Genomic DNA, 25,250 nt, shown 5'->3' with positions numbered 1-25,250 from the left:
TTAATCAGTGTTTGTATACTCTGTCTTTTATATGAGGGAGCTTTTCAAAGAATTTAGATTCTATATTTTATTTGTTCTTCTATTTTGTTGTTCCTTCTTTCTTTCCTGCCATCTCCCATTCTCTCCCTCCTTCCCTAGAGAATGTTGACATCATTCCAGGTGAATCCACATCAATTTACTATATGACTTGAATTGCAGTACAATCCACCCTGTCAACCGTTTTAATGACACAGTTCAGTGGGTGAGTATTCTTGAGGCTTGGTTATAACAATTACTTTAAAGCCCTTGTCTATTAAATCTGGCAGCTGAGCACTTGGGGATGGACTTCTTTCCAGTGGACTTCCCAGATTCTCATGATTCTGTATATGTTGTGAAACTCTAGATTTATTTCTCAATATTCTACCTATCATAAGTCTCTTAATTTGTTAAAATACTTCCTTGATGTTGCTTTTGCTGTAGGTCAATATGGCTGATTCAGGCCATAAATCCGTTGTATCTTCAGAAGGCTGTAGCAGTACCCTTTGACTGGGTACATCAGTGGTCCACCTTGTACCTGGTTCTCCAGGTCTTTGTTGTGCTGTCTTTGGTCAGATCTATGCATAAGCAGCTTCGAGTGTGACCACAAACTTCATAGGATCCTCTCAGTTGAGTGATTTCATTCATACTCTCTTACTGCCAAGAGGTCTTTTCCTAGTTGCCTGTCTAGAAAAACAGATATCTAAGATTTTGTTTCCCTTCCTTTTGAAGAATTCTAAGGACTTAATCCACTTCCATTGTGAAGTGTTGAAGAATGGAATGTGAAAAAAAATTGGTGAGCAAGATGTGTCCCCTGGTGCACTATGAATGTTCTGTGGGCAGCCAAGCACTTTAGAACCGTGTTAGAGACGGTTTAACAGAAGGGAATTAACCCATGCCTGGAGCTGTAAACTGGATAAGAAGCCTGTGGCTGGTGAGGTCCGAGGCTCTGGTGCGTAAGTTACTAAATAACCAGGGAGCTCTGTCAATCCCGATTCAATGAGAAATCATTTTTCTCTTTGCATTTCAGGTGCTTATGCCACCACCAGTTCTGGAACTGTAAGAATGAAGCTGAGCAACTGGGGCTTGAGCTGGGTGTGCTGGGAGAGGAGAAATTCCAATGGCTCACTGACTGACTGTCCCTGGTCCCTCTCTTCCTTGTTCTGTGACAAAGGAATTCTCTCGGGATGGTTTTTCCTCTCACAACCACTGTACACATCTGTGTTTCAATCTAGGCCAAGAGACGTGGGAAGAAGAGCCAAATAAATGAACAAACAAACAAAACCCAAGACTCCACTACTACGTCGATCAATCTTCGCGTTTTTATTGACTTCCTCTGATCCTCTGATGTCATTATTTGCTTTGCAGGCTCCTAGTTGCGCTTTTTTTTCTTTTCTTTTGCTCTCAGGTTTGGTTATAATCACTAGGAAAGATAAAAGTAGTCTGTGTTTATTTCCATCAGGGCTGGGGTCACAGCAGGGTAGTAATTAGATGCTTAGAAAATCATTTTATCTTACTGTTGTGAATATTCATATTGTAAGTAGTAGTAGGTATTTCAGGTTATTTATAAAATTATTATATATTGTTGAAATAATTATTGATAGAGCATAGACAGAGCCATTAACATCAATATCAACTCTTTTTTTTTTTTTTTTTTTGGTTTTTCGAGACAGGGTTTCTCTATGTAGCTTTGGAGCCTGTCCTGGAGCTTACTCTGTAGACCAGGCTGGCTTCGAACTCACAGAGATCTGCCTGCCTCTGCCTCCCGAGTGCTATCAATAAAAACTCTTAACAAAGAAATGTGATCTCATCAGGTCTTCTTCTGGTCATCAGAAATTGCTGTACCATTTCTTTTCCTCTTCCTTTTATTGATATAAAGGACAAGGCCTTGCTTTGTAGCCCACAGTGACCTAGAACTCATGACCCTCCTGCTTCAGCCTCCTGAATACTGTAATTCCAGGTATGAGCTACCACATCTTACAGCCTACTTCACGTTTGACCCAGAGCCCCCACAATGAGTGTATCCCAAAGCTTGAACAAGACAATTGTTCTGATGTCTAAGCCTGCAGAAACTAGCGGAATACTTCATATACACAGAAAAGTTGTTTTCTGCCAGGCAAGGGACAGCCACCAAGACACAGAAGGGCCAAAAAGAAAATTCATAAGTGAAGCTGTTCTTACAACCTTCAGAAACTATACAAACTTGTTATCTTAAAGAATTCACCAGTGGGAATAGTAATGAACATTTTATATTAAAAGAGCCCATGCCAAACATAGTGGCTAAAAACAAGTTGTTAAGAATGCGTTCCAAATCCATAATTCTCAAGAGGAAAAGTGTCTTCCAGGAAATATGGGAGAGACATAAGCTGAATCACTCACTCCACCAGCCCCATCTGAAATAGGAATAATCAGCTCTGCCAAGCTTTGAGAAGGAAATATGGATAGTAAAACCAGGGCAGTCACAATTTCATTGAATAGATTCTAAAAAGCATGTTACCTACAATGAAATGGACACCAAGGCATGGAAATAGGACGTGAGATCTCACATCCTTGTGATCCCACCTTAGGCAAGACACAGGCACAGGCAGGCAGGGGGAGGGGCCATCCCTCTCCTCAATGCTTCCATGGAGTTGGTGAATTCACATCTATTCACAGCTTGAAGAGAAAGCAGTTTGAAGGGTGCTTTATCAGCCCATGTTTAGAACATTAATGCAGAACATACGCTTCCTATGATGCATAATAGGCATAAAAACACGTGGTGAATGGGCACAGCGGCACTAACATCATATCAAGAGGTAGAATGCCATCATGGCCACCTTTTCTTTCACCAATGAAGCTTTTTTGTTGTTGTTGTTGTTGTTGTTGTTGTTGTTGTTGTTTTTCGAGACAGGGTTTCTCTGTGTAGCTTTGTGCCTTCCCTAGAACTCACTCTGTAGACCAGGCTGGCCTCGAACTCAAAAATATCCACCTTCCTCTGCCTCCTGAGTGCTGGGATTAAAGGCATGTGCCACCACCGCCCAGCCCAATGAAGCTTTTTAACAGTATATTGATTTTGCTTTTTTTCCCTTATTTTTTGTACTTCATACACAATATGTGTAGTCGTGTCTATTGGGCATATCATTTTTAGTTTTCCCTGTCTGGATCCTAACCAGGGAGGGGGTCCAGGAGATGAGAAGTAATCTCACGACAGAGCAAAGATCACTGAACTAAAAGAAATAAGATCAAACCTTAAACAAATGGCCCATGCGCCATAGGCTCTCACGATGTCCTGAGAACCAAATGGGGTTCACATGAGAAGCCTGGGGTTGTCCGCTCTACCCCCCCCTCCACATCACCATAGAACATTTCAGTGGCTGAAATGAAGGCGATCGGGTGGGTGGTTCTGTGCTTGGCAAAGGCATACCTAGAGTGGGTCGGGTGGTCCCTGACCACCTCCCCTGGACAGACTGACTGACTGCAGATTACAAGAGGAAAGAAGCAGGACAGTGAACAGCCACTGGTCCGCCTGGGACAGACAGCAGTCTAGAAGGAACTTCCCCAGTTCAACAATAAAAAGACAAGCAAGTGAACCACGTGAAATATATGTTGAAAACATTAACGCAGAACACACACTTGAGAATTCTTCCTGACACTTAAGTTTTAGGGGCAAACGTGTCCCCGATGATCTAATGATCTAAAGAGAGCAAATGGAGAAAAGAACGACCATGGAGAGTAAGACTATAATTATAATAGCCAAGGTCACAGAGATGGACGTTATCACCACCAACAGCTCCACACGGAGATCAGAGTCAGCACATGGGAACAATTTTCTAAATGAGAAAAGTATGAAACATTATGCTTAAGTACATGGTAGAGGAACTTCTCAGTGCGGAAGCAAAGTCACAGTAAGGAGAACCAGGGTTGCCAGCTTTTACAAAAGTGAACGGAATGTCATTGATGAAACAAACTCTGCCTCTGCTGGTGCACGTCGACGATAAAGACTATCTACAAATGTGAACGATACCACAAAGGGAAACAAATCAGGCTGATCCCACATTTCTCCTTAGCAGCATCCTGTCAAAAGTCAATGAAAGCCGGGCGGCGGTGGCGCACGCCTTTAATCCCAGCACTCGGGAGGCAGAGCCAGGCGGATCTCTGTGAGTTCGAGGCCACCCTGGGCTACCAAGTGAGTTCCAGGAAAGGCACAAAGCTACACGGAGAAACCCTGTCTCGGAAAAAAAAAAAAAAAAAAAAGAAAGAAAGAAAAAGAAAAGTCAATGAAACCAACTTTGAGATGTTTCCATTCATATGTAAATGCAAAAGAAAGTCTGGTTCGTGTGTTGCAGAATTCAGGAAATACAGCTGCCATGATTCATTTCTAAAATATACTGTTGAAGACGCAAGCTAGCAATCAAGAATGCTCAGACAACTTTTAACATGGAAAAGCTGGAGATGAATGCAATGTCTCTTAAGTGTAAATATATAGGTAGGGAACGTGAGAACAGACTACTATAGTTAAACATTTTGAAAAGTTAAATGACACTTAGAAAGGGAGCTTATGGAGCTTAGACAGAGAAAAATGACCGAATATGCCAATGTGAAGACAAAGGAGATGGAGAAAAGAGAAGAGTAGTGTTAAGAAAATTGATTCCAAATTCTCTTCTCCGGTGTTACAAGGAAAACCAATCTTACACATTATTTCAATTACCCAGACCATCTAAATAGAACTATTGAGATAATAGGTAAAACAAAAAGGAATGATGATGATTAACTTGGATTATCAACTGAATGGATTAAGAAATTCCCAGAACACTAGTATAGCCTTGACTACAGGAGACCTCATCCTAAAAAACAGCCACTTTTTTACCAAGAGCCAAAAAATACACACTGGAGAAAAGACAGCATTTTCAACAATGGTACTGGTCATGCTACATGGCTGCATGCAGCAGGATGAAACGAATCCTCTCTCACCCTATAAAAACCTTCACTCCGAAAGGATCAGGGACCTCAACAGAAGATCTGATAATCTTATGGAGGAGGAAGTGAGGAGTACGCTTGAATTTACAGGCACAGGAAAGGACTTTGAGAAGAATCTTTTTAGCACAGGAACTAACACCTACATCAGCAAAGGGTCCACAGTGAAACTAAAAGGACGCACCATTCAAGGAAAGAGGCATCCCAATGAACGGGAGAGTATCTCTACCCGCTCTACACATCTGACAGAGGGCTAGTATCTGGACTACATGAAGAACTAGACCTAAGAAAGCAAACAACTCAACTAAAAACACAGCAGGGAACTAGTCAGAGAGTTCACAAAACACCAGCTACAAATGGCCGAGAAACAGTTTGTTTGGTTTTTTGTTGTTGGTTTTGTTTTATTTTTTGTTTGTTTGTTTGTTTTTGGGTTTTTGGTTTTGGTTTTTGGGTTTTTTTTTTTTTTTTTTTTTTGGTTTTTTGAGACAGGGTTACTCTGTGTAGTTTTGGTGCTTATCCTGGATCTCGCTCTGTAGACCAGGCCGACCTCGAACTCACAGAGATCCGCCTGGCTCTGCCTCCCGAGTGCTGGGATTAAAGGCAGGTACCACCACCGCCGCCGGCATCTGAGAAACATTTGAAAAGATTCATACCCTTATCCCCGAGGGGAATGCAATTTAAAACTTCTTAGAGATTTCCTCTTCCCCTATTCAGAATGGTGGAGGTCAAACAGTAGATGACCAGCAGTGCTGGTGGAGATGCAGGGAAAGAACAACACTAGCTCACTGCTGTGGGGGTGCAAAACGGTGCAGCCCCTGTGGAAATTAGTGTGGAGGTTTCTCAAAAGGCTAGAAATCGCTCTACCACACAATCCAGCTTTATCACTCTTGGGCATACATCCAAAGGACTCTGTGTCTTACTACAGAACCACTTCCTCGTTTATGTTCATGCCTGGTCTATCCACAACAGCCAAGAAACAGAAGTAGCCTAGATGTCTATCAACTGATGAAGAGATAAAAAATTCTGGCATTACCTGTGAAGACCCACAGAGGTTTCCTAGTGAGAATTTAACTCAGGGTCTGCGAATCTGAGCTTGCTTTACCTAGCAGGGCTGCATAAGGGGATGATTTGACCACGGGCGGGTTTACCAAGTGTTTGGAAGGGTCTACACTTGGCTGTGTGGTATGCTTTGATCTAGCAAGGGGAAGTCTTTTGCCCTGCCCTTTGGCATTGTTATAAAAAGCCCTTTTGAATAAATGGAAAAGGCCATTGGGTATTGACCCAGGTCCTCCCGAAGCTATCCTGTGTTTCTGTCTTTCTCCTCTTCCTTATCTTTCTAATATTTTCTTATCCCTCTCTCCTCCTCATAAAAACCCTTGAAAAGGTGGGAGCTGGCCTCCCACAATTTCCAAACACAATGTAATATGATTTAGCTGTGAAGAAAAATGAAGTTCTCAGGTAGTGGATAGAACTGGAAACAACCATCTGGGTGAATGACGCGGATGTGAAAAGACAACATCGTAGAGTTTCTCTCATATATGGACGGTAGCTTTGAAACGTTTAATATGTACATTTTATTTGGAATACCCGGAGAGGTTAGAAAACTAGTAAGGGGCCATGGGGACATAAGGATCTTTCAAGGAAGGGCAGACGGAATGCGGTGACACAAAGGGGTAAATGGGACAGGAAAAATTAACTGGGGTGGAAGATGGGAAGATAATACAGAGGATAACTAATACTAGAGGCCTTTTGAAAAATCCATATGGAGCCAGGCAGTGGTGGTGAACACCTTTAATCCCAGCACTCAGGAGGCAGAGGCAGGAGGATCTCTGAGCTTGAGGCCAACCTGGTCTACAGAGCGAGATCCAAGACAGCCAGGGCTACACAGAGAAACCCTGTCTCAAAAAAACAAACAAAACAAAACAAAACAAAAAAAACAAAGAAAGGAAGAAAGAGTCCTGTGCTGCCACCTGGGGCCATGGTGACATCAGGGCCAAAGCTTCTGCCTAAGGCCATCTCTGAGGCCGTGGCCCTGAAACAGCCAGGGTCTGAATTGAAACAGGACTGTGCAGATATCTGGGGTCTGGTCAGCCATCTGAGACCATGCTGGTGTCCATGGGTCTTACTATCCCCAGGGCCATACTGATTCAAATGTACTACACTGCTACCAGGACCATGGTAACATCTGGGTCCCTAGCTGCTGCTGAGGGCCATGTCTGAGTCCATATTTCTGCTATAGCTAGAGTCTTGTTGATGTCCATGGCCTGTGTTACCACAGGTGGTCATAGGAAACATGTGTGTGAAATCCCAGGGCCATGCTGAGCCAGCCCTGTCCCTCACTGGCCCTGGGATAGCTGGCCCTGCCCCTTGCTGGACACCACAGCAGGAGAGCTGGCCCCCACATTTGGGAGAGCTGGCCCTGATGGCAAGGACCCAGGAGAACTGGCTCTGCCCCTTGCCTGAGGGGGTGGCCCCAGTGGCCCTGACTCACTAACTCAGCCACCACCCAGACCCACATCCGGGGCCTTGGCTTGACCCACCTAACATCTACCCCATCTATGACCTGCTGGAGCACGTGAAGGGACTGGTCCTGCAGAACAATAACCACAGGATTTCCATGACTAGGGTAACAGCAGGACATCCGAGAGGAGTTTCGGTGAGGGTCCAGTGATGATGGTGTGCCAGAGACCTTGAACCAGACCAACGACTCATTGCAATGGACATGTTGTGGGTGGGGCTGATAGGACAAAGGGCCTAGTGTGTGACACACCGCAGCTCCTGATGCCGTGGGATGAATGAAGAGGTGTTGGAAAGACAGGAGCGAGGTAGTCTTTTGTTTGTTTGTTTTGTTTTGTTTTTAATTACTTTTTCTCTCTTTGCTTTTCTTTCGTTGGGGGATGCTATGAGGGGTAAGGACAGATATGGGGGGACTGGGAGGTAGTGGGATTGAGGTGCATGATGTAAAATTCCCAAAGAATCAATAAAGTATTATGTTACAAAAAAAAAAAAGGAAGAAAAGGTCATATAGAAATCTACCACTGTATAAAACTTCCCAAAAGTATACACATATACATATAAAAAAAGAGTTGGGCTGGAGAGATGGCTCAGAGGTTAAGAGCACTGGCTGCTCTTCCAAAGGTCCTGAGTTCAATTCCCAGCAACCACATGGTGGCTCACAACCATCTGTAATGAGATCTGGTGCCCTCTTCTGGCCTACAGGGATGTGTGCAGGCAGAACACATAATAAATAAATAAATCTTTAAAAATAAATAAATAAATAAAGAGTTTAAATGGGGACAATAACCCAAGTTGACATTATATGCTAGCAAATAAAAACCCCAGTATTCAGAATGGTTACCTACTTTTGAGTTGTTGGCCAAGTGGGGTCTCATAGACCTGTCTTGGAGACTTTTCTGTTGCTGTGAAAAACACCACAACCAAAAGCAACTTGGGAAGGAAAGGGTTGATTTTTTTTCTTACACATCCAGCTAACAGTCCATCGTTGAAGAAATCAAGACAGGAACTGAAGCACAAGCCATGGAGGGTGCTGCTTACTGGCTTGGCCCTCATTCGTGGCTTGCTCAGCCTGCTTCCTTACTGCACTCAGGACCATCAGTTAGGGGTGGCTCTACCCACATTGAGATGAGCCCTCCCACAGCAATCATTAATCGAGAAAACGCACCTCGGGCTTGCCCACACAGGCCAATCTGGTGGTGACAGTTTCTCAGTTGAGGTTTCCTCTTCTCAATTGACTCTAGCCTGTGTCACGTTGACATCCACTAGCCAGCACAATGCTCAAACATTATGACTACTGCCATTACTCTTCAGAACTTGATGGTAAGGCCTTGCTAAAGACACCTCATACTTAGTCACAAAACACAGAGAAAGGAAGCAGTTACTGACCCGGAAGTTTCACCCCTACCGGTAGCTTTCATAATCCAGAAAGGTGCTCAGTCTATGCAGCTGCTAGTTAAAAAGCTGCAAATGCCATGCTTGCAGGTCAGTGTATGCACCAGTGTCTGAACGTGAGACTTTAGAGACCAATTTAAAACCAAAGAGCGATGATGTGTGACACGATTTCCCTAATACTCACACTCTGATACTCAGACGGCCTGCTAGAGTGGTGTATATGTGTTTCAGGTGGGGGTAAGGTAAGAAAACTTGTATTTTAAAAAGAAAAGCACAGTCTCCTTTATCTGTTCCATTATGATTCACTTTTATATACAAAGAAAAAATGGAAAGGGCCAGCAATGTGGCTCAGGGAGTATTTGTTACCACCCTGACAGCCTAAATTTAATCTGACCACTGCATTCCAGCACATGAGCTAAGACACAGCACACATAGACACTAAATAAACATAATAAAAACCTTTTTGAAGACTATGAAGGTTTGTTATTATCATCAGCACCTTTATTCCAAATGATATCTACTCTATTCCATCCCCCAAGTATCATACAGGAAGTATCTAGATGTTAACTCTGAACTCATCATTTAAAGGCCTTGATTGTTCAGGAAAATACTGACTTTATTAAGTTTATATTGTGGTGATGGGAAAATGTTTTTCATTTCCTAGTATTTAAAAATTTTTATTCCTGTTTATTTACAACCTTCAACTTTCATGCGCTACTGAATCTAAAAATAGAATATGTAAGATATTCTAAGATGCAGGACATGAATTTCGACACACTTGGATGAAGTAATTCTAGAAGGCTGAACCTTAGATGAATTCTTACAGGCACAAACCTTCAGTACTTTAATGGAACTCGCTCCCTCACTTGTCCTGGTGCAGAGTTGCTGCCAAGCTCACAGATCCTTCTAGAAAGTGCAGCAGCTGTTGCAGATAGAGCTGCCTAGGCAGACTAGTTGACAGATGAAAGGCTGCAACTCTCTAGTCTAGCCAGCTGTGCGAGTGGGAACAACTGATTTAACTGAACCTATCAAGTCTTCTGCTGTAGGTGGGGCTTTGGGGACAGGATGGAATCAAGCCAGGCCTTAAATATGCTAACTATATGCTCTACTACTACCATAGCTTCAGCCCCACCACCCAAGTCTATCTTCTCCCAAAGGTGAAGGCCAATGGATGTATGAAATTTGCAGCGAGGGCACACATTCAGAAAGAAGGCAGTAAGTGTGAGTTATGAGAAAACATGAGGACAGAGGCAAAGAGAGAATTTAAAGTCAATGGGGGACAAAGCAAAACACAGGCAAGTCTTGGGGAAATAGCTGAGCTGCTAAGCACTGAACCAGAGTTTGGATCTGCAGACCCCACATAAAACCCAACCATGGCACTCTAGACCCAGTCTTTCACCTGCGTGCATACATTTGCAGCACACACATGTACCCACGCCCACCCACAGAATAGTCGCAGAGAAGCTGGTCCATTACACTGTGGAAAGAGTCATAAACAGGGAATGTGTAAAAAGCAGAAGGAATTATAATCCCACGAGGTGACAAGAAACAGACTAGGCTCTCTGCAGAAAGGACTCCACTCCTTTCTTGCCCATAAGCCCAGGAAAAGCTGCTGCTTTTGTCTTCCACTTCAATCAATCCTCTAGTGTCTGTCATTGCAACTTACACAAATCTATCATTATTAACTAAGTTTGTAACTATTCACTGATACGCCGATCAATGAATTTATAACATTGCCACTGAAGGGATCATTTGGGTTTAACAAGGTCTGAACTACAGTTGGACCTTTATGTAACATCTTGCATAGCTGGTCACAGAGTGTCTGAATAATTAGGTGTCTTGCAATTGACCACCCACACTCACCTGCCATTAGAAATCTATTTTTAAGATTTGAATCAGATACCTTGAAGTCTGTGGGGATTTTACTTTTACAGACAAGTCAGCATTTTCAACGTGTTCCTTCCTGTAGTTTGTGACTGACACTGGAGCAATTAATTGTTCTAGAGGAATCTAACATTACAAGGCAGGTTAACTCATTGCTGATCGGCAATTATTTATATGGAACTGGTTTGTCTATCAATTACAAAGGGTGAGTTAATTCCTGGCCCCACCAGCAACCTTTTAAGTCCATGTGTGTTTGTACTTCCAATGAAGGGAGACTTTGGGAACTTAGCTTGTGTGCAAACAGCAAGGCTGTTGATGGCTAGAGAATAGGAAGAAACAAAGTACTAGAGAGGCCCACAGAAATCCACAAATATACCCCCACAACAGACTGCTGGCAATGGTCGAGAGACAGTCCGAATTGACCTACTCTGGTGATGGGATGGCCAAACACCCTAATTGTCATGCTAGAAACCTCATCCAACTACTGAGGGATCTGGATGCAGAGATCCATGACTAGGCCCCAGGTGGATCTCTGGGAGTCCAATTAGCGAGAATGAGGAGGGTTTATATGAGAGAGAATTGTTGAGACCAAGGTCGGATAAAGCACAGAGACAAATAGCCAAACAAACGGAAACACATGAAATATGAACCAATGGCTGAGAGGTCACCAACTGGATCAGGCCCTCTGAGTGGGTGAGACAGTTGATTGGCCTGATCTGTTTGGGAGGCATCCAGGCAGTGGCACCGGGTCCTGTGCTCATTGCATGAGTCGGCTGTTTGAAACCTGGGGCCTATGCAGGGTCCCTTGGCTCGGCCTGGGAGGAGGGGACTGGACCTACCTGGACTGAGTCCACCAGGTTGATCTCAGTCTGTGAGGAAGGCTTTGCCCTGGAGGAGATTGGAATGGGGGGCGGGCTGAGGGGAAGGTGAGGGGGGCGGGAAGGGGGAGAACAAGGGAATCTGTGCCTGTATGTAGAACTTAATTGCATTGCAAAATAAAAATTAAAAAAAAAAAAAGAAAACCAAGATGTTCAAAAGCAATGGTCTCGAGCCTTGGTGAGCTTGGGAACAGTCTCACCTTCTTTCCTGTCAAGGCCATGCACTGATCAGAATGCTATTCTTATTAAGAATATAAAGTACCAGACAATTTATTAATAATTTGAGACAGCACACATGCTCTTTATGGACACACAAAGAATGAACTTTTAAATGTTTGCTTTCACCTAATATTCTGTTTAACAGAGGTTCCAACTTCAAAGAAATTAAAAGGTGTGACTCACAGAAGCCAGTGCTAGGGAGAAGTAAGAGTTGGAAGACATTACGGTCATACTCAGTCTTCACTCTTAATCTGCAGAGGGATCATTTGCAATAGTTCAAAAATAAAGGGTCCTCTTTGTATTTTCCATACAGTTTTGCTGAGAAACTAAAATGCTCTGAAAAGTAAAGTCCAGTGGGGCCAGAGAGATGGCTCAGCAGTTAAGAGAAGGTGTTGCTCTTGCAGAGGACCTGGATTCGGTTCCCAGGACCCACCATCCATAACTCCAGTTCCAGAGGATCTGACGCCCTCTCCTGACCCTTTGGGCATCAGGCACATAGGTGGTGCACAGACATACAGGTAGGCAAAACACTCGTGCACATAAAAGAAATAAATCTAACAAGAACAAAACAAAGAATTCAGATGGATATAAACCTTACACCTTATGGAAAAGCTAACTCGAAATGGGTTGGTGTAAAGATACACACTATAAAATCCTTCAAAGATAACTACAGCAGAAAATGTAGATGGCCTTGGGCACAGAAATAACTTTTTTTGATATCAAAGGCACAACCCGTGAAAGAATCAGTGCTGTGCTTTATTAAAATTAGTTTCTGCTCTGTGAAAGGCTCTGTTAAGAGAATGAGAAATAAGCCTCTGATGAGAAGGAAATGTTTGCAAGAAGCATGTGTAATAAAAGGTTGTGTGGTAGTTTAAATAAGAATGGCCCCCCGGGGCTGGAGAGATGGCTCAGCGGTTAGGAGCACTGGCTGCTCTTCCAGACAGAGGTCCTGAGTTCAATTCCCAGCAACCACATGGTGGCTCACAACCATCTGTAATGAGATCTGGTGCCCCCTTCTGGCCTGCAGGCGTACATGCAGGCAGAACACTGTACACATAATAAATAAATAAATCTTTAAAAAAAAAAAAAAAAGAATGGCCCCCTTAGGCCCATATGTCTGAATGCTTAGTTACCAGGGAGTGGCATTACTTAGGAGGGATTAGGAGGTATGGCCTTGTTGGAGGAAGTATGCCACTGAGTGTGGGCTTTGAGGTTTCAAAAACCCAATCCAGATGCAGTGTCTGGTTCTTCCTGCTGCCTGTGGATCCAGATTAGAACTCTCAGCTCCTTCTCCAGCACCATGTCTGCCTGTGTGCTTCCACACTCCCCGCCATGATGAAAATGGACTAAACCTCTGAAACAGTAAGCAAGTCCCAATTAAATGCTTTCTTTTATAAGAGTTCCCTTGGTCATGGTGTCTCTTCACAGCAATAGAACACTGACTAAGACAGATTGTTAGCCAAGGTATATAAAGAATGCTTAAAACCCAACAACACAATAATAATCAGATAGAAAAATGAGCCAAAGACAAACCCCTTAACAAAGATATGAAGCTGGTGAATAAACATAGGAAAAGATGCTCCCTATCATATGTTATCAGGAAAGACAATGAAAAATAGTAACATGTCATATACATTATTAGAGTGGCTAAATCTGGAACACTTAGATGTTTAATGCAATCAAGGACGGAAGTATCATTTATTGTTGGTGCCCATGCAAAATGGCTCAGCTTTTTCCGAGGATGGGTTAGCAAATTCATGCAAAACTAAATATACTCTACCACACAATCCAGATAGCTTACCCCTTGGTATTCACCCAGTGGAGTTTAAAAGTTGTGTCCACACAAAAACCTGTGTATGGATGTTTATAACAGCTTTGGTCACAGTTTTCAAAGCTTAGAAGCAGCCAAGATATTCTCCAGGAGCTGAATAAACTGTGATAGAGCTAGACAATGGAACACCACTCATCACCAGAAGGAATGAAAAAATCTTGTAACAATGTTTCTATTGGCATATAGTCATTGGACAGGGAGGGATCTTAAACGCACAATACTAAGTGAAAAAGGACAGTCTGAAAATGCTACATTTTCTGATTCCAGTTATGTGGCATTTTGGAAATAGTAAAAACTATGGAGACAATGAAAGCATCAGAGGTTTCCAGGAGTTTGAGGAGAGGGAGGGAGGGCAGAACAGGTAGAGTGTGGACTTTTAGGGCAGTTAAAATGCTTCGTATGATGCTATATGGTGAGAGGATGTTATTGTCCAACAGCAGTGTATAACAGTGTACCCTAATATAAGTCATGGCTCTGAGTGATACTGAGGTGTCAAGGTAAATTCCTCAACTCTAACAAATGTATCAGAGTCAACACTGAGGAGGCTGTGGGGGCAGGAAAGGTATGGATACTTTGCCCCTCTACTAGATTTTCCCTAAATTTGAAATTGTCCTAAGAAATGATTTATTTAGGTGATGGTGCATGCCTTTAATCCCAGCACTTGGGAGGCAGAGGCAGGCAGATTTCTGTGAGTTCAAGGCCAGCCAGGTCTCCAGAATGAGTTCCAGGACAGCCAGGGCTACATAGAGAAACCCTGTCTCAAAAAAAAAAAGACATTCCTAGGGTTCCACACAAGACCAACTCAGGCAGAATCTTGGGGAGGGGTGGGGAAGGGACGTGCACACATTTCATTGCAGACTAGATAGATCATGGACTATGAAGGGAGAAATGAGAAAAAGAAAGGAAAGAGAAAGAGAAAAAGTGATAAAGAGGGATGCTGATAAAGATGAATGCTGATAATCAAGATGGATGCTGATGATCAAGACAGATGCTGATAAAGAGATAGATGATGATAAAAAAAAAAATAGATGCTGTCTCCCAACGTCAAACATTCAGATCCAGTCAGGGTGGGATTTGACTGCATTTAAATCTTCCTTAACTAACTCTGACAGAAGGTGGTAATCCTTAACACCCCATGGGGCTTCATGAAGTAAGATGCAGAAGGGGCCTTGAGAAAGAAATAAAAATGACACACAATACTCAAGATACTCTCCGGAAACATTACAGAGGATGGGCAGAAGGAACGTATGAGCTGAAAGAGAAGAAGACCTGTCAATGCCGTCTTCTGGACCTGACAAGCTGATTGCAATCATGAGTTCACAGTAGTTACGCTCACTTGCACAAGACTGGCCCTGTGAACCGTCAGTCACGGTCGAGTAAGGGCTTTCAGGGTCCCTAGCTCTCCCTGCTGAGTTCTCAGCTATTGACAGATGCTGGGAGAGATGGAGTCATTGCCTTTAGCTGTGTGTTTACTGGTAATCCCATCAAGCTCCAGTGTAGCCCCGTGGTCACACAGAAGACCCTAGTAAACTCAGTGGGTCACCGATCGGTGCCTTGCTCAGTCTTCAGCAGAAAAGTGTCTTCTTGTAGTAGATGGGAACTCACACAGAGACCCATGACGGGACAATGTGCAGAGAGTGAGAAACGTTGGAGCACTCAGTCCTTAATGGGCTGTCTTCTACCAACTCCTCCCCTCAGGGCTCAGGGAGCTATTCGGAAGAAGAGGCAGAAAGACTGTAAGAGCCAGAGGTGGTGGATGAGGAAACAGTCTTGCAGACACGACAGGACTGATGCACACAGAGACTGTGACAGCACACACAAGACCTGGACAGGTTCAAGCCGGATGGGGAGTCTCACTGGGTACACTAACCACCCTTCAGGGCAGGCTCATGCTCGGGAGTAATTAGCCAACACAAAATGAACCCATGGTATTTTTGTACACTGTCTAATTTTGCTTTGTTTGGGCTTTGGGGTTTTTTTTGAGGGGGGGGTCTTATTGGTCTGTTGCTTATTTATCATGAATTCCATTTTTTTGTGTGGAGGTAGGGAGGATCTGGGAAGAATGGGGGAGGAAGAAATGATCAAAATATAGTGTGTGTGTGTGTGTGTGTGTGTGTGTATGTGTGTATTTTAAAAAGCTTAGTGGGTTATAACACAAAACTAAAAGACATTAATGTAGCAAAGTGAGAAGAAGTGGGGTTTGACTGGGAAGGGAGGGAGATGAGAGAGGGTGGGTGAGAGAAATTAGAATGAGTGATCTACACATACACGAAATTGTCTGGGAGAAAATTATTAATAAAATAGATCTTGTGAATGTAAAAGGAGGGAGGGGAAGGGGAGGGGGAGAAAGAGAGAGACATGTGCATGCATGAGAGAAAGAGAGAGAGAAAGAGAGAGAGAGAGAGAGAGAGAGAGAGAGAGAGAGAGAGAGAGAGAGAGAGTTGAATGAAATCTCCAAAGGCAGTGAAGAGGAGCAAAGCATTAGAATAGAGGACTAAACCACAGAGAAAAGAATTCTCTCCCAAGCTGAACTATTTCTGCCTGAAGACAACTTCACTGTGTGTATCACGACATCAAGTAGGTATGTATTGTTCACCATGATTTCACGGGAACAGGGCAGGTGACAAGCCATCTTTGGGATTTAGTTTTAAAGATGGATTAGGTGGTGAGGCCCAACAGCAATGCACAAAGCTGCAGTTTCTAAGAGCCACACAGTTTCTAAGAGCCACACAGTTTCTAAGAGCCACACAGTTTCTAAGAGCCACACAGTTTCTAAGAGCCACACAGTTTCTAAGAGCCACACAGTTTCTAAGAGCCACACAATTTCTAAGAGCCACACAGTTTCTAAGAGCCACACAGTTTCTAAGTGCCATAATCTCATAATCCAGAATGAGCCAAAGCAACTGGCTGGCTTTCGTGAGGAAGCTGAGTTCACCCAATGGTAAGGGGAAAATGGATTTTCAAAGACAACATTGGAAACTTGTCACCAACTGTAATTGGGGCAACCTTACAATTTGAGATTCCAGCCAGGCGGTGGTGGCACACGCCTTTAATCCCAGCACTCGGGAGGCAGAGCCAGGCGGATCTCTGTGAGTTCGAGGCCAGCCTGGGCTACCAAGTGAGTTCCAGGAAAGGCACAAAGCTACACAGAGAAACCCTGTCTCGAAAAAACAAAAAAAAAAAAAAAACCAATTTGCGATTCCAAATGGAGCAGTTCTGAATTAGGGAGGCATGTAATAAATGTGACAGCCAAGCAGGTGGACGCCATAGTGTCTCAGGCAAGCCAGAGTGGTCATCTAAGTCCTGTCCCTACCACTTCCCTGGGTCAGCAAAGCTAGCAGTCCTCATATGTATGAGCAACAATGGTCCATGGAGGAACCTCGGATGGTGCTAATACACTCCACGCCCCCGGTGAGAAGCACCAAGCAGCACTTTTATAATTACATGGCACAGCAGTAATTACAATTGATCCGGGGACTCATCAAAGGTCAGCATTAATTGGCAGGCTGTATTGGATTCGATCTAGTCTCTCTCAGGAGTTCCCGTAGTAGGCAGTGTTGTACCAGCCCCACCCTCCATGACAGGCTCCAACCTGGACAAACTATCAGATGAAAAAACTTTGTCTTATCTTAAAATATGTCTCACATCTGTAAGGATCTCAAGACATCAGGGAGTTTCTACCTTGATGACAAGGAGCATTCTTATTGAGTTTCTGACCTGAAACTTTTAAATATATTTTCTACTTTAACGATATTTATTGGGATCTACAGTATGCCATGCTTTCTCCTAAGTGTTAAAGCCGGGAAGAGATGGAACAAATCGCTGTAAATGTAAAAGTCACTTGTAACCATTGAGACTAATGCTTTATAAACCAGGGGATTCTGAACTATACCACACTTTGTCACATACAAAGCTGCTTCTAGAACTATTCCAACAGCCAGAATGGAATAATCGAAATGTACATCACCCACTGAAGGGTTAAATAAAACATGGGTTTGAAACAGAATGATACATGCTCCATCAGTGAGGAGGAAATGACTTACTGGTCCACGCTATGGCATGGATGGAGTCTGAAAACATCAATCTGAAGGAAAGTAACAGGCCCAGAAGAGCACGTGTTGTGTAAGCCATTTAGATGAGGTACCCAGAAGAGGCAAATCTACAGGGGCAGAATGTGGATGAGAGGGTTCTGGGGAGAAATGGAGAGTGACTGTCAGTGGGATCCCACTTGGGGTGATGAGAACACGCTGAAGCTGACAACAGCAACAGCTGTTCAGGAGGAAGAAGCGTCCGTGGATCTGCACACTCTCAGTGGACGAGGTGGTGCTGTGTGCAGACAACAGTTAGTGGGGCCATTCAGTAGCCCTGAGCAACAAAGCACATTCTTCATCAACATGGACCACTGTTATGGCCACCGCAGGCAACAGTCTAGAAACAGAAATTAAACCACGTCCCTCAACTATGAAAAGGAAATTTAACTGAGCAGGAATACTGAATGGGTGGGAGAGGAAGAACGCTTATGCAGGATGACATACTTAGAAACAAAAAGAGCACATGGATACGAGGAGCCAGATTGGAAGTGCTGTAAAAAACCCAGGGACACGGTTGGGTGTCCATCCCTTGAAACTTGCAGGGAGGTACAGTGTCTGTGAATCCAAGAAGCCTCAAGTTTCAGCTCTAAGATGACACATGTGTCATCCTGGTTAACAGAGAGAGGTCAGCTCCCAAGGACCTTCCACGGTTGAAAATAAAAACAGCTGGGTGTGGCGGCATACACGTCCGTCTTTAAGTCCTAGAGTGCTGGAGGCAGAGGCAGGTGGGTCTCCTGAATTCAGGGTCAGCCTGGTCTACATAGTGAATTCCAGGTCAGCCAGAGCTACATAGTGAGACTCTGTCTCAGAAAAAAAAAAAAAAAAAAAAAAAAAGATGAGGGGTGGGCAATGGAGGGTAAGGGATAGGGGATAAGAACATAAGGGAATGGGATGGTTGAGCTGGAACAGGGATGGAGTGGGAAAGCAATGAAAGAGATACCATGATGGAGAGAGATATCATGGGGATAAAGAGAATCCTGGTGCTAGGGAAGTTATCAGGAATCTCCAAGAATTACCCCAGCTTGGACTACTACCAATAGTGGAGAGGGTGCCTGAACTGAACTGGCTTACCCCAGTGATCAAACCAGTGAATACCCTAACTGTCATCACAGAACTTTTCTCCAGTGACTGATGGAAGCAGAAACAGAGATCCACAGCCAGTCACTGGACAGAGCTCCAGGAGTCCAGTCAAAGAGAGAGAAGAGGGATTCTGTGAGCAAGAGCATCAGGATCATGATGGGGAAACCTGCAGAGATGACCAAACCAAACTAGTGGGAAATCATGAAAGTTGGATCAATGGATGTGGAGCCTGCATAGGACTGGGCTGGGCCCTCTGCATGGCGAGACAGTTGTGTAGCTTGATCTGCTTGGGGGCCCCCCTGGTGGTAGGATCAGAATCCATCCCTGGTGCATGAGTTGGCTTTTTGAAGCCTACTACCTATGATGGGACACCTCGTGCAGCCTTGAGGCAGGGGGAGGGGCTTGGACTTGCCTCTACTGGATGTGCCTCCCCATGGGAGGCCCTTGCCTTCTTGTGGGAGGGAGTGGGGGGTAGGTTGGGAGGAGGAGGCTGGGGGGCGGGAGGAGGGAAGAGGGGGATCTTTGACTGGTATGTAAAATGAGTGAAAAACATTTTCTTAATTTAAAAGAAAAAGAAAAAGGAAAACATGACAACTGTCTAGTATCAGGAAATCAAAATTCAATAAGCCAAATACCAAATTTTGAGCAAGTATTCATTCCATAGTTTTTATTGAAATGAATGATGAAATCATTTACACAACAACCTTTAAGCTGTTTAAAATGATGACAACATTTAGCTCTCCAAATTTCATATGGCTTTTTCCTTCCTGTGCTCTGGCTCCGAGGTTCTACTTCTCATGAAAATGTTCATGTCCGTGGTGAACAAACAGCTGGCATTATAAAATTCTGTAGTTCTCATAAAAGTGGGTTCCGATCAGATTACCCCGTTGCCAATTGTCTGAACGAAACGAGAACCGTCCGGCTCCTGCGACGGCGCTGTGCTGAGTGCTACCACTCTAGGCTTCTCTTAGGAGACTCAGGTTTTTATACGGAGCTTGCTGCCTGGGAAAATTTCTAATTACCCAGTGAAGAAAACACATACATTCCAAAGTGTGTGTTCTTCTAAAGGTGGGAAGGTGAGAGCGGAAAAGCTCTCCCCTCACAGAGGAAGAAACTTGTCAGCAGGAAGACCATGCTCATCATAAGTGTTCACGTCACAAAGACAGGCCGTAACCAGAAAGTTCTCTCCGACAGTTTGCAGCTTCGGTTCTCCAATTTTTGCTTTAATAAAAAAAAAAAAAAGGAGTTTTCTTCCATTTTAGTGTGGGAGAGAAGTCTGTACTCCCTCTGTCCCCAGCTCCTCTGTCCACGTCTGCAGACCCCTCACATCATGCGTCATCCACACATCTGCAAAGCACTTGAGCCTTTTCCTGGAGAAAAATAAAGAATTAGTTATTTTGGAATGGGATTAATGGGGGAGGGTGTCTCACAGGAGCAACAAAAAGCCTACTCGGTTGGGACAGAAAGGGCTCTGTGGACAGGAAGCTATGACAGTGCCCCAACTCCAGGGCTAGAGCGGCATCAAAGATCGAGGTTATTGATCACCACGATTGTCTTCCTGCTGCCTTCTAAAATCCTGCCTGCAGAGAGGGCCTATGACTTCTGAACTCTGCCAGAGGCTGGTGATGTCCCAATCTGTGTCCAAAGACAAAATATTCCTATTTATATTTATATAAATGTAAATTTATAATAGGATAAAAAGCGAAACTGATTTAATCACATAAAGCTGGGAAACCAAAGGACCAACAGCAGCAGCCCATGGAGCCCCAGCAGAGCAGTAGTCCAGTTGGCGATGACTCCAGGGCTGGAGGAAGAGTTCCAACACTGCCTCATGTCTAATGAGCTTGGTGGCCCTGGGTCAGCTCCTTGCTGAGACCTGGTCGCGGCACACAAGGCTGTCATGAGGATTAGGTGTGTCAATGTGGGTAAGTCAGTTGGCACAGTGCCCAGGAAGCTACAGGTGACTGTACATAATCCTTTCTGTATGTATGTGGTGAGTATGCAATTAATCCTTAACTATTGTAGCACATCCACACCTACCCCACAAGAATGAGCTTTCTTTTGATCTGACCAAGAGAACTGATGGGAAAATGCTTATAATGCACAGGGAAAGTGTGTACAGCATTCTGACAAACCACAAAATAGTCCATCTTCAAAAAATTGGGGGAGGGGTATTTATTTTATATGTATGAATGTTTTGCTGGCTTGTATGTTTATGTACCATGTGCATGGTTAGTGCTCATAGATGCCAGAAGAAAAGGTCAGATCCCCTGGAACTGGAGTTACAGATGGTTGTGAGCTGCCATGTAGGTGCTGGGAATCGAACCTGGGTCCTCTGAAAGAGCAGCCAGTGCTGAACCACCTTTCTCCAGATCTGAAATATCCCATCTTAATGTAATGTCTCACCTTATAAAGATAACTCTGTAGATTTAAAAATGTCACATATTAGTTGGAAAAACGAATGTCTACAATAATCTGTGAACTTTCTAATTTTCTCGCTTTAGCTTTTGAGGCTAGAGTAATAACAAGTATGAACTATTTTATTGCCAGCTTGTGTATGTGTCCTTTGAGGCAGGGTTTCACTATGTAGCCCTGACTAGCCTGGAACTCACTATGTAGACTAGGCTAGTCTCTAACTCACAGACATCTACCTGCCTCTGCCTCCTATGGAGGTACTCACTGAGGCCAGATGCACTGGATCCCCTGAGACTGGAGTTACAGACAGATGTGAGCATCTAGGTGCTGGGACTGAACTTGGATCCCTGGAAGAGCAACAAGCACTCTTAACTGCTGAGGCAGGTCTCCACGCCCCACATCCTGACAAAATTCTTTGGATTTCTTTCATTACATTTGTTTATTTAGGGGGTGGGAACATGCCCCAGTGTATATGTGGAGGTCAGAGGACAACTTGAGGTGGGGAGAGGGGTTCTCTTTCCACCATGTGGGTCCCAGGGATCAAATTCGGGTTGTCAGGTCTGGTGGCAACCTTTACCCACAGAGGCACTTTTATCAGTCTGTGACAGAATTCTGAATTCTGAAAGCTGTTTATTCCTGCAGATGCACCGTGTGAGTAAGATAAGTCCTATGCAGGCCCCAAGTACATCAGTAACTTTCAAAATAACTGCAGTTCCTCAGCAGCTAAGGCATTGGCTCACACCAAGATAATTCTGTAGGAAAAACAAGACCAAAACGGATTGTTTGCCACCTAATGAAGACCCGACACAAACATGGGCTGAATTCTTCTGAGCTCTGCCCAAAGCTGCTTGCCTCCAGCCGTAAGGAAAGCCTGCAGAAGAGGCTCCATAGTGGTCCTTCACCCCAGACTCCAAAGAGCTGCCCATGGTCATTTACACGACCACCCTCTTCCTTGGACAGCTGAGAAGGTGCCACTAGGAAGCAAAACAAAGAACAAATCAAGGACATTCCAACCTTCTCAGGTTGACTAAGCCTTCCAGCTCTTTGGACTTGTGAGCGGCTTTCTTCAAGATTTCTCCAGGCACATCCGCTAGCTTCGCCACATTCAGGCCGTAACTCCTCGCTGCAATTCCTCGGGTTATCTGATAGAGGAATGTGACCGAGTCTGGCACCTGCTCCGGGTCACCTACCAGGTAAAGAGGGAGAAAAAAGAACGATCAAAACTGCATCCGGCAGGCAGGTTAAATGGACGGCGAGAGAAGATAAAAGCTCCCACAACTGGCCTCTGTTAACGCTCACGACCTGAACACAGTTTCCTAGCCACCTGTAGCTTGTTTGATTGATTTAGGAAAAAGATAAAGTTTTGAAACCGGGCGGTGGTACCAGGCCTTTAATCCCAGCACTCGGGAGGCAGAGCCAGGCGGATCTCTGTGAGTTCGAGGCCAGCCTGGGCTACCAAGTGAGTTCCAGGAAAGGCGCAAAGCTACACAGAGAAACCCTATCTCGAAAAACCAAAAAAAAAAAAAAAAAAAGATAAAGTTTTGAAAATGATTATGCATTTAGGAGGCTTGGCTCACTTAAAATAATCTTGAATAATGGGTGGCTATGAAATCTGAACTGAGCTTCTGTATTAAAGGAGAATGGTTCAGGCATATGCGCAGTAGGACATGATGTGTCCCGTAGTTCAAGTAGCAGGGATGTTCTGGGTAGAGGAGCTGTGCACACTGAAGTGGGTGCCCTGCTCAGTGCCTCTTGGGATGAAGGCTTATTTCCACAGCTGTTAGGAAGGCTGTTGGCCTGAAATCATCAGCTGGTGTTCATGCCCTGTGTCATTTCCTCCTCTTGAGTGTGGGATGGACCCAGTGACTCGCTTCTAATGGACAAAATATGGCACTGTGGAGAGCAGGCCGGAGAACATTGCATCCTCCATCTTGGGCACCCTTCCTTTCTTCTTGCTCTGAGGAAAGCCAGCTGCCATGTGGTGGGCTGCCCCCATGAAAAGGCCCACGTGGAAACCTGTCACTCAACAGTCAGTGAAGGACTATGGCTTGCCAACACCAAGCTGATGCTACACCCTGAGGCCTATAGCCGTGGAAGGGGTTGGGAAGCAGGTTTGCCTGGCTGACCCATGAACTGACTGCCTTCCAGTCAAAGCTCTCAAAGGTGCTCAGCCAAGTTCCCCTAGATGTCAGACACACAGGGATGAGAGACAATTTTTATCTTAAGCTGATTATTGAGATAGCAAGCTGCTGAACTTTTTTTTTTGAAAATTACTGTAAGCTAATAGTGATAAATAATAAAGGATGTAGAGGCCTCGCCCTCTTTAATTTCCAGTTGAGGTAATTCTGAAGGACCATTCCAGCCTCCAAACTCGGCCCCACACACACACACACACACACACACACACACACGCACACGCACACGCACACGCACACACGAATTTGAAACTTTAAAGACTTAGGAAAGCTCAGGTACAGAGCTCCATAGCTCTTTCAGAACCTAAAGCACTACAGGATCACACAGCTTTAAAACAAAAACTCACCATCGAGTCAAATCTGGTCCTAGATGGGCCAGATCTTCATGGTTTCTGTGACCCTAGCACATGCTGTAAATTCACCAAGAGCCTTGGCTTCTTTGTCAAGTGGGTATGCTTTGATAATCAGTTACCGATGACAAAAGCCAAGAGACCGAACACAAAAGTAAAAGGAGACAATAGAATTCACCTCCTATGAGAATCCAGTAGCAGAAAATAATAGCTTTCTTGGGGTGTTTGCTATAAGTAGGAGGTGAGAAGAATGCTGCAGACGTTATTACCAAGCACTAAGAATACCTTCTACCTCCAAATGAAAGAGGGATACAAAGAAGGGTGAAGAGTGGGTGAGCACGGATTAGGGAAGGTCGGAGTCTGCAAACCCCAATAGCTTTTTGTTACTCTTCCATGAGCACAAGATGAAGAGGCAAGTGAACAGCAGTAGCCATCAAAAATGCAAACCTTAAGACAAAAAAACAGTCCTGGCTCTTTCCAGGCTAATCTAGCTTCCATGCTGGTCTTTCTTAAGCAAGACAAAATTCATTCATCTGTCTGTACTCCCATCTGTCCAAGCATGCTGCTGGCCAGCATTATCCGACAGCCTGGTATGTAGTGCAACCCTCCTTTCTTAGAAATGGGTTTGTGGATACATTTTCCAAGAGTTGTTATTTTTTCCCTTTGCATATAATATATAGCATATGTTGGAGCTACATATGATATACAGATATGTATATGCTATATATAAACAGTAGGGATGGCTGAAACAATGGTTCTGTTTATCCTTATATTTTTAAAGACATGCTTCACTGTATTACCTGGGTCACCACAAACTTTTGGCTCAAGTGATCCTGTGCCTCAGCCTCCTCAGGACCTGGGACTATACATCCATATCTTCTTTGTGCATATTTTCTACAATGCTTTTTAAGCATAATATAGCTATACACTACAGTTTAATTACATAATGTATTATATTACCCTGAACCTTGAATACATTATTATCATATGTTAGTACAAACAGTGGCTGAATCTAATACCATATGCTGGTCTCCACTTTAGGATTGTTCTCATGCCTTCAAGGTAAAGAACATGATCACTCTCCCCAGGAGTCTCTTTTTGTTGTTAGATTTTGCCTCAAGTCTGTACCTTCTTGGTGGGCAGTATGCATGTGTGCATGTCTGTGATGGAGATATGGAGGCAGGAGGAGGCAGGTGGGAGGAGAGAGGAATAAAAACAGCCCATTATTCTAGATCCTCACCACAAAGGATCTCAGTGAGTTCTTCTCTTGCAAGCTACACCCCTTTCTTAGAGATATTTTGAAAACTAATCACTGTCAGAGTCTATGAATATGTTTCTATTATAAAGAAAATTAGCAAAACCTATTTTAAGGCCAAATTTCTCAATGAGAATGATATTAAAGAGATGTGTTCTGATCAAATTATTTCCAA

The 25,250-nt window shown here is 44.0% G+C and overlaps 1 protein-coding gene across 1 annotated transcript in view; it reads right to left on the bottom strand.

The window, feature by feature from the left end:
- Positions 1-19,512: 19,512 nt before the first annotated feature.
- Msh3 (mutS homolog 3) overlaps positions 19,513-25,250 on the bottom strand; it is a 126,584-nt gene continuing 120,846 nt past the window's right edge. Inside the window, exons 22-23 of the mRNA XM_059276401.1 lie at positions 22,290-22,461; positions 19,513-20,230 (exon numbers count right to left, since the gene is read on the bottom strand). Of these exons, the coding sequence (XP_059132384.1) occupies positions 20,119-20,230; positions 22,290-22,461 (284 nt within the window). The 3' untranslated portion in view covers positions 19,513-20,118. The remainder of the gene's footprint in view (positions 20,231-22,289; positions 22,462-25,250) is intronic.

The sequence above is a fragment of the Peromyscus eremicus genome, chromosome 11 (assembly GCF_949786415.1).
Source record: "Peromyscus eremicus chromosome 11, PerEre_H2_v1, whole genome shotgun sequence".
NCBI classification, from domain to species: Eukaryota; Metazoa; Chordata; class Mammalia; order Rodentia; family Cricetidae; genus Peromyscus; species Peromyscus eremicus.
The sequence above is the reverse complement of the archived record's forward strand: the minus strand, read 5'-3'. Positions and strand labels throughout refer to the sequence as shown.